The sequence below is a fragment of the Sesamum indicum genome, linkage group LG1 (assembly GCF_026168435.1).
Source record: "Sesamum indicum cultivar Baizhima isolate 11 linkage group LG1, ASM2616843v1, whole genome shotgun sequence".
In the NCBI taxonomy this organism is placed as follows: domain Eukaryota; kingdom Viridiplantae; phylum Streptophyta; class Magnoliopsida; order Lamiales; family Pedaliaceae; genus Sesamum; species Sesamum indicum.
The window spans coordinates 4,862,054-4,872,977 of NC_142657.1; the positions used below are offsets into that span (position 1 = coordinate 4,862,054).

General features: G+C 37.4%; 1 protein-coding gene across 1 annotated transcript; it reads right to left on the bottom strand.

Annotated features, from left to right (window-relative positions):
- Positions 1 to 317: 317 nt before the first annotated feature.
- LOC148789363 (uncharacterized) lies at positions 318 to 902 on the bottom strand. Its single transcript, XM_088882599.1, has one exon. The coding sequence runs from the start codon at positions 900 to 902 to the stop codon at positions 318 to 320; it is 585 nt and encodes a 194-aa protein (XP_088738725.1).
- Positions 903 to 10,924: the final 10,022 nt, after the last annotated feature.

Below are 10,924 nucleotides of genomic sequence, written 5' to 3' on the forward strand. Positions count from 1 at the left end.
CTCCACGTGGGACAACCTGAGAATGTGTCCTGATTGATGGAAACAATAACATACAATTGGTCGGGCTTCCCAACATTCACCAGCGTGTCTCCTACCGCGATTAGCACAAGAAGGAGATATTCCATTGAACGATCTGTCTAGACTTTGTCTCCATCCAAATCCAACCGAAATAGGCCCGCTTCTACTCGAAAATACTGAAGGAGACCTGCTAGTCTAACCCACTCCTCAGCCTCTATACCAACCCCTTTGTGAATCAGAACCCCTAAAATAAACTAAACCACTTTGTCCCGATGAGTTAGGTTACCTGTCAATTTCTTTCATTTAACTTCAGTAGAACTCCTTTCAACGGACGTCTCTTCTGCCCTCAGTGCCGCTTTCAGCAACGCATCATAACTCGGAGGTTTAATTGCTACTTTCTCCCAAATCTCGAGTCTCAACCCTCTTTCAAATCTGTCTCTCCTCAATTCATTGCTACTCACCTCTTTTGGAGCATATTTTGACAATCTCGCAAATTGCAACTCATACTCAGCAACAAATAACTCATTCTGCTTTAGCTCAAGGAATTCAACTTTCTTACGGTTCCTGTAGACCGGTGGAGTATATTTGTCAGCAAATTCTTTTAGAAAGTCATTCCACGTCAAATTGACAGGTTGGTTCTTGCTCCCTGGAACTGTTTCCCACCAATCTAAGGCATCTTTCTCCAGAAAAGACACTGCGTATCTCAACTTTTGCTCAGAAGTACACTCAATTTTGTCCAACACCCTTTCTGTGTTTCTCAACCATTCTTCTGCTTCTGCAGGATCAGTTGTACCTGCAAATACCTTCGGCCCCTGTCTCCTCACTGTTTCATAATTTTTGTCAATAAGTACATAATGTGGTTGGGGTTGTGGGGCTGGAGCCATCCTCTGCATCATTTCCAGAAACTATTGCATAAAAGGGTTCATTTGTGGATGTAGGGCATTTCTATTTTGGGATTCCAACCCCTAATGTTCTAATGCAAAATCATGACCCTGCATAGACTTTAATGACTCAGTTGGGCCAACAATGTTTTCCCTTTACGCTTCCATCGTATATGAAATACACGCATATGAGTAGATTCCTAATATACACCTTACGTATAATATTACATTTCATCTACTATCCCTAGAAAATCTAATCCTTACTCTGGTACCACCTAATGTAGCATCCTCTAACACTACCAAGGCTATATCTTAGCTAAACGTCACACTTAAGGTAATCCTGTGTTTATATATGTATATGCACATAATCATCTAATCAATATGAATATGTAATCCCAATGTCATAACAGGCATAATCAACCCACAACATTATATATACATATCAAACACCACAAGTAATTCATCACAAGTAATCCTCACGCTTACATTCTCTCTATATAAACAAAATGTGATTTGTACTCTAACTGACAAAGAGGAGAAAATTGCATACCGGGCCGACCTGCCTGAGTATAGCGTATAGACCTAGTCTTCAACAGCCAGACACCTCAAGATCTATTCCTGAAAAAAATTTCAGCAAAGGAATAAGCCTACAACTCAATAAGTAAATAACCAGTTCTATCTATATATGTATATTAAATATAGCGAGACTTTTGCCATATGAATCATAAAACCGGGCCTTGGCAAATTCGTTTGTGGATTCCAAGCCCACTTGGAAAAGCTATTCTCGAAATTCCACTTGAGAGTGGTGGGCTTCCGTATAAATAGTGGGGTTGTTAAAGGCTAAAGAACAAGTCTTTGAGCTTAATCATAATATTATATTCATTCGTTGATTTCTGTTTAATTTTCTATTGTCTAGAAAATGTCTAAGAATCGTTTAGCCATGATAATGGAGACTAATAAATTCAATGCCACAAACTACAATGACTGACTGCAAAATCTGAGGATTGTCCTAGATTCTGAGAACCAAGGGTATGTCTTAGATAAGCCACTCCCAACGGCCTTGCCAGAAGGCCTCGCACGAAGTGTTAGAATGGGTGACCAAAATCCAATTGGATTGGTGGTTTTGAGAATCATTCAAGAAATCTTTATTGAAGTAATATTGTCCCGAAGAATGTGGAAGGAACTCATTGCTGGCACACATATCTATTGTGCTTAACAAATTACGTCAAGTACTGCTTGGACGACACAACAGATGCGGATAGACGACTTTAACAACCGTGTAACAGTTCGACTACGATTGGATGACGGTCATGAAACCAACTGTTCAGGGTTGGGTCTGACATGTTCCAAGTCGAGGACCTCGAGACTGGGCATCAAGAGTCCTACTCAAACTTGCATTAAGAGTCACATTCATTTGATTAGTATCGTGTTTCATCGGGAACATACGTGGGACATCTAGCGATCTTAATAGGTCGATTGGCTAGGTGTCGAATCGACTGAACAGACTCATGGGGATCGTCATATGAAAGTCTTGGAGGCTTGGTCGTTATGACTTGAGTCCCCAGCTCTGATAGTACGAGAGTATTTCTCAGACTTGAGGAATCACGGCAGTCATGCGCATGCGATAACTACATTTTAGATTTGTGCGAGAGGTGATCGTGTCTCAAACATGATCATCATAAGCCTTATCTAGTGCAGTCAGAATATGTAGTGAGGATGGTGAGTTACAAAAAGAGGATTCGTCCCTTGTCAAAGCGTGACAGAGGTATCTCCTATGCACTTGGAGATGCGTCTACACTCTATAAAGCTGTGGCAACAGTTATTGGTCGAATAGAAAGAAGAGGCTCTTATGTTGAGTGATTTGACGTAACGCGATCTCAAGTATTAAGCATAGATGCCTAGTCCAGGATGGAAACCGACGCCCAATTCCATGTCCTACACTAAGGCCGGGAGATGGTAGAAGGAAGGACTGTACCCGTACGGACTCAGGAGCTTAAAAGTTCATATGAAATTTGCCTAGTCTCTAGTGCTATAGACCATAGCTAGACGGCCACCCATGGTGATGGGCTTTCTTGATCGAGTGTTGATCGAGAATTATAAATTAAAATAGACTTAAATAATAATAGTGTTGGATACTAGTCCAAGTCTAGCTAAAAGGTGAACCTAAAGAGTCACAGAACAATTATCGAGAAGAGACGAGGAATTAATATGGAATTAATTTCTTACATAATTGAATTACTTATATATAAGAGGGATGCATTGGATGGATAAGCCCAAGGATAAATTAATTGGATTAACATATATTGAGTTCGCCCTTATTATTTAATAAGTTGGACTTATTGTTTAATAAAGGGTTATTGGGCTCATATATTGAATTGAATTAAATATACGATGGACTTAATTAAGTGGGCTTTAATTAAATTAGATTTAATTAATCTTGTATTTTAATTAATTAAAATCGGCTAAAGCTCATTAATTAAATTGGTGGAAATTGATAGAAAGAAAATTATTGACTAAAGGATTTTATTACCCGAAGGTGTTAATCCTGTTCGGTGCAAGTGGGTCTACAAACATAAGCTTTAAGCTGACAGGAAGGTTACAGCCTTCAAGGCTAGGTTTGTGGCAAAAGGATACACTAAACGACCTGGGGTTGATTTTGCGGAAACCTATTCGCTCGTAGTCATGAACAAAAGTCCATACGGATTCTACTTGCCATAGCAACATGGTATGACTATGAAATATGGCAGATGGATGTGAAATTGACATTTCTCAACGGTTTCAGTAAGGAAGATATCTACATGGATCAGCCGGAGGGTTTCACTTTGGTTGGGGAAGAACAAAAGGTCTATTGTTTCCAAGGGTCAATCTATGGCGTCAAATAAGCTTCCTGAAGTTGGAACACACATTTTGATGAAGTCATACGGGGTTATGATGTCATCAAGAATGAATTTGATCCTTGTGTATACACAAAAAGATTAGTGGGAGCTTAGTTGCGTACCTTATGCTTTATGTAAATGCATCTTAATAATTGGGAATGATGTTAAGATATTGGGCGATATTAAAGCATGGTTGTCCACACAATTTGATGAGTATCGTGTTTCATCGGGAACAGACGTGGGACATCTAGCGATCTCAATAAGTCGATTGGCTAGGTGTCGAATCGACTGAACAGACTCGTGGGGATCGTCATATGGAAGCCTTGGAGGCTTGGTCGTTATAACTTGAGTCCCCAGCTCTGATACTACGGGAGTAGTCCTTAGACTTGAGGAATCACGGCAGTCATGCGCATGCGATAACTACATTTTAGATTTGTGCGAGAGGTGATCGTGTCTCAAACATGGTCATCATAAGCCTTATCTAGTGCAGTCAGAATATTTAGTATGGACGGTGAGTTACAAAAAGAGGATTTGTCCCTTGTCAAAGCGTGACAGAGGTATCTCATATGCACTTGGAGATGCGTCTACACTCTATAAAGTTGTGGCAACAGTTATTGATCGAATAGAAAGAAGAGGCTCTTATGTTGAGCGATTTGACGTAACGCGATCTCAAGTATTAAGCATAGATGCCTAGTCCAGGATGGAAACCGACGCCCAATTCCATGTCCTATACTAAGGCCGGGAGATAGTAGAAGGAAGGACTATACCCGTATGGACTCAGGAGCCTAAAAGTTCATATGAAATTTGCCTAGTCTCTAGTGCCATAGACCATAACTAGACGGCCACCCATGGTGATTGGCTTTCTTGATCGAGTGTTGAGAAAGAATTATGAATTAAAATGGACTTAAATAATAATAGTGTTGGATACTAGTCCAAGTCTAACTAAAAGATAAACCTAAAGAGTCACACATCAATTATCGAGAAGAGACGAGGAATTAATATGAAATTAATTTCGTACGTAATTGAATTACTTATATATAAGAGGGATGCATTGGATGAATAAGTCCAAGGATAAATTAATTGGATTAACATATATTGAGTTTGCCCTTATTATTTAAGAAGTTGGACTTATTATTAAATAAAGGGTTATTGGGCTCATATATTGAATTGAATTAAATATACGATGGACTTAATTAAGTAGGCTTTAATTAAATTAGATTTAATTAATTTGATCTTGTATTTTTTAACTAAGTTGGTGGAAATTGATAGAAAGAAAATTATTGACTAAAGGATTTTATTACCTAAAGGTGTTAATCCTGTTCGGTGTAAGTGGGTCTACAAACATAAGCTTTAAGCTGACAGGAAGGTTCCAGCCTTCAAGGCAAGGTTTGTGGCAAAAGGATACACTAAACGACCTGGGGTCGATTTAGCGGAAACCTATTCGCCCGTAGTCATGAGCAAGTGCATACGGATTCTACTTGCCATACCAACATGGTATGACTATGAAATATGACAGATGGATGTGAAATTGACATTTCTCAACGGTTTCAATAAGGAAGATATCTACATGGATCAGCCGGAGGGTTTCACTTTGGTTAGGGAAGAACAAAAGGTCTGTTGTTTCTAAAGGTCCATCTATGGCATCAAACAAGCTTCTTGAAGTTGGAACACACATTTTGATGAAGTCATACGGGGTTATGATTTCATTAAGAATGAATTTGATCCTTGTGTATACACAAAAAGATTAGTGGGAGCTTAGTTGCGTACCTTGTGCTTTATGTAAATGACATCTTACTAATCGGGAATGATGTTAAGATGTTGGGCGACATTAAAGCATGGTTGTCCACACAATTTTCCATAAAGGATATGGGTGACGTCTCTTACATCCTTTACATCAATATCTATAGAGATAGATCTAGAAGGATGCTACGGTTGACCTAATTCTCGTATATTGAGAAATTCTTGAAGAGATTCAAGATGGAGAACTCAAAATGAGAATTCCTTCCCATGAGGCATGGGATTAAGATGTCCAAGAAGCAGTCTCCCAAGACTGATAGGGAACTTAAAAGGATGTTGTACATCCCCTATTCATCAGCCATATGAAGCATCCAATATGCTGTCCAATGCACCGAGCCCGATGTTGCGTATGCTTTGAGCGTGATAAGCAGATATCAGGTATGCGTGGGGAGGCGCACTACAGTACAGTCAAGATGATACTTAACTACCTAAACAGGACTAAACATATGTTCTTGATTTACGATAGTGGAGAATTCGTATTAGAAGGCTATAGCGACGATAACTTCCAATTGGATGATGATGATGCTAAGTCTCAATCTGAATTTGTATTCGAGTTTAATGGTGGTGTGGTTGCTTGGAAAAATTCCAAGCAGGATACCATAGGGAATTCCACCACGGAAGCTGAATACATAGCGGCTTCAGAAGTAACTAAGTAAACGGTTTAGAAGAAAAACTAAATCCAAGAGTTAGGTGTGGTACCTAACATTGCTGAGCCTGTAGTTATCTTCTGCGATAACAACGGGGCAATAGTACAAGCAAAGGAACCGAGATCTCATCTTCATTCCAAACATATTATTAGACGCTACCATCCGCTTAGAGAGATGGTGAGCAGAGGCAGCGTTAAAATGGACCGAGTTAGCTCAACAGAAGACAGAGCATATCTACTTACTAAGCCGATGTTGCAAATCGCCCATGCTTGGCATCTGGAAAAGATGGGTTTGAAGTCGATGGGTGATTTGTAGCACCCCTACTTACCCAATGTAGCACCCCCTACTCGCTACATCTAATTATCACTGTTCCATCCTCTCTTTAATTACAATTTGTGTTATAAGTAGTCTCTTCTTAACCCATACAATTCTCATTTATCAATAATATATATATATATATCATAAAAGATAATAGATATCATCAAAAGTTTATATTTACTCCCACTAAATGTCTTCATGTACATAACCTCAAGGAAAGTAGTACCACAACTTTAAATACATCCCTGATAAAAGACCAAAATATTAACAACCCAATTGTCAAAACTCGTGCTTCAGATGCCACGGCTGACCCACCTAATGAGAAGACAACGGTGCAGCTTAAAGTTCACTGTGGCTAGTCAGGGTGATCTATTCCCTGAAAAGTACGTGGCAAGGAATGAGCTGCCTACTCAATAAGTATAGCTAATCAGTCTGTATATATGTATACTGAAGCAAACAATTCACATACATGCAGTCATACCGACTAATAGCCATTCGCCGTATAGCAACATCAGACATAAGCAGTAACACATACCCACAATTTTAAATCAACCTATGACATAATATTTGACGTTATCGTTTATTAACTAAGGGCCCCACTTACCCTAGTTGGAGTACATCAGTCAATGGTTTTCCCGGCCATCATCATCTCATCATCATGTCATACACAGCACAGGATACCCGTTATATGTGATATCCCCACACTCTACTACTCCAGTGTGTAGCAATATCAGCACAGAATATCACAACAACATGGTATCCCCACACCACCCCAGTGTGTAGCTAACATCACAGGATATTTTCCGCTGCCCGGAATAGCCCGGTACCCTACGCGCCATGGTACCTAGCTTAATTCATGTATTTTTCATATCACATCCTCAAACATGTCATCATCAATCACATTATCGTAAACCATTGACTGTGTTCTCAATTAGGTAAGTATCATCTTTCATTTTAATTCACGATCATCATTCTATTCTTTATAATAATCCCTCAATAATAACCCCCAATGTTACTTCATAGAACATTCAATAATACAATCATCACATAACCACATGTCCCTACATTATAATCACATAACGCATAGTAACAATTCCATTGATATTATCATAATCCAACCAACCAATAATCCGCAATTAATGATATAAGCAATCAATATACACAATCCACGTATATAAATATTAATCCAAGTTCACGATCAAACATAAGAAACCACTATATATATAATATACACAATACTACACACATAGCTATATATATATATATATAAATCCAATTAGCTATACTTATCTTAACTCCCAAAAATGCTTCGATTTCACGAAGGACTACTCAACCCTCCAATTTGTCGTCGCGTCCTATAATAGAATATTATACGTATGATCAATATATCCCATTTACCAGATAATTAATAAGAATTCACTTAATCAAACCCCTTATATATTCATAATTATCATTTTTAATAACATCTCTAAATGAGATTATCGTTAAAACCCCATTTTTCCTTTTTTAATAACATAATATTCTTTAAATACGATTTTCGAAATATTTCTATGAATTTTCTATCAATTTATCGTTGCTATATAATTTAATTAAGCAACAATACATAGAATTACATATTTGGCTAGTCATTCCGATAGAATTGCGTAAATTGGCTATAGGAATAATTAAATATAACAAATCTAATAATTTAATTAACTAACTATATCATTTTTATATCAAATGTGATATTTAATACGATACTAATTTAAATAGCCAAAATCACAAATTACTCCAATTAAATAGTACATCGCTTAGTATAATCAACATTTAATAAATGAACTAATTAAGTAATATAATTATATAAATTAATAAAGATTAAAATGTAAAATCCTTACCTCTGTTCCTCTTTTTTTTCTCCGCCCAAGGATTGAAAATTTTTACTGTGTGAATTGTGTATGTTGTGTGTATGTACATTAAAGAGAGGAGAGAGAGGGGTGAGGCGGTGCCTATTCTTATCCTCTCTCTCTCTTCTCTCATTATATGCATGTGTATATATATATATTATATAATATTATTATATATAATAATAATAATATTAATATTTAATTAAACCTTTTCTCAAAATACCCATTACGTCCTTCCTAATTTTCTTAATTAATATAATTTGCTCCCAAATATTATAGCGAATTCCAATTTAATCCGTTCAAGTTTTATTATATCCCAAATTCCATCTATAATTTATTTACTAATTAAATCTAAATTTCTAATAATTATCAATTAGTCTTCTCATTATGTGAAAATTCTATGGACGTCACATGATTGGCTTTAGGTCAAGTGGGAAATGGTTAGAATAGGTTACCTGAAAGCCAATTCAATAGGCATGCTTGTAATCTATTCTGGTAATAACTCGATTTTATGTAATATTATTCAGTTAATAAAATTAGTATTTGCTATTGGCATTTTATTTATTGTGCTCATCACATTTATGTTTGCATGTCTTTCAGACATCACAACAAAGCCCACATACCACCTTGACCAACCGTGCAACAGTTGGACTATGCATTGGATGGTGTTCATGAAACCAACTATTTAGGGTTAAGTCTTAAATGTTCTAAGTCTAGAACCTTGAGAATGGGCATTGAAATATCCTATTGGGAGTTGCATTAAAAGTCGCATTCATTTAATGAGTGCCGTGTTTCATCGGTGACAAACGTGGGACGTCTATGCGATCTTGATGGGTCAATTCACTAGGTGTCGAATCGACTAAACTGAGTTGCGAGGATCATCATATGGAAGTCTTGCAGATTTTCTAACAAGAGATGGAGGCATCTGAAAAGCTAACTCCTTCATTTTGAGGCTTATCAAACCTCAGAGAAAATCTCGAGGAGCTTGACAAGAAGTTTGGATAGCTAGAGGTGAAAGCCCAAGTAGCTGACCTAGTTTAAAGAGCAGATATTGACATTGTTTTAAATCACGATAGTGAGTTCCATGTTGGTTTCACCACGCTATGGAACCAATTCGAAAGGCATTACCCTCGGTGATGACTCGCGTGTTGAAAGATCATGACTTTAAACATGTTGTTATACTACAGGGCTCTAGACCTGTAGTGGCGGATTCGAGTATCGCTTGCATGAGGCCATCACCAGACTATGGTGAAATGAAAACAATTGGATCACAAGAAGTGCAAAGTCCTGATTATTCAAGTCAACCTAGCACCTTTTGGGTTAAAGAGGGAGAGATTAACCTTAGGCCAAGGACAGGCACCTCTAAAGTTAATACTAATGAGTTCATATCTTCTTCTTTTATTAGGCAGGTTTACCAGAAAATGCATTTCTCGCATAGGAGTGAGCCCAGGCAAGACCGTAACTGATACATCATAAAAATATCACAGAGTTTGGATGCTAGAAAGGTCTAAACTAGAAGTTTAAGAATGATATGATTTTGGAACTTTGGTTTCAGTTCGTACTATGTCACCAAGTTTTTCGAAAATCTTAAAGTTTCTAGAGTGGATCAATGGGGTAGTTATGACTCATGAAAAAATAATCCCCACTTAAAATGAGGCGTTATTTTGGAGTTAAAGTTCTTATAATCAACTCCGGAAACAACAGAAAATGGATCTCATCCAGCATTCCATTTTATCAAGCGGCAGAGACCAAACATAGTAGCTCAACAAAATCAAAGCTACCTTAGGAGATGCTACGTTGGTATCAGCCATAAGTGAGGATTATATTTCTACCAGAAGAAGTTGGGGTTATTGGTCTATCTCACATAGATGGACAAAGTTAAGTATTCATTTATAATCTTCTCCAACAAGTTAAATGGATCGTTTCTATTAAACTCTATGACAGGAAAAAACATCAAGTTTGCAGAGAGCCGGTTCGAGAAAAGGAGAATGCTTATATACGAGAACAAGCTGCCTGCAACTGAGACCACGAGGATGAAGACATGCAATATGCTGAATGGCATAACCATGTATGCCTTGCTGTGAAAAATTGGAAAAGCCTTTGTTTGGGATTAAAATTTGGGACACTCAAAAGAAATTCGAACCTCAACAGGATAAAGGTAAAAGAAAAGATTTTTACAAGGCGAAGTAAAACCCGTAGAATGTAAAACTTCAAAAATAAGATTGTCAACAAAAGGCGATAAAGGCCAATAGTTAGAAAGTAGGAAAACCAGCTAGCAATCACATGACCGACAAGCCATCATGACCAACAGTTGGGAAGGACACGGAGATGACAAATGCAATGAGGTTATCCAAAAAAGATAAGGAGATGATGAACGCAATGACCGCTAAATAAAGAGGTAATGATACAGATGGGGTCATTGAAAATTTTCTCCAACTCTTCAAAGCATAATATATTGAATTTCCAAATCTTTTTAGTTTTAAGTTTTTAGTTTTATAAGGGTT

Excerpts from the sequence above, each read along its gene's own strand:
- LOC148789363 (XM_088882599.1), bottom strand. The coding sequence starts at position 902 with ATGGCTCCAGCCCCACAACCCCAACCACATTATGTACTTATTGACAAA.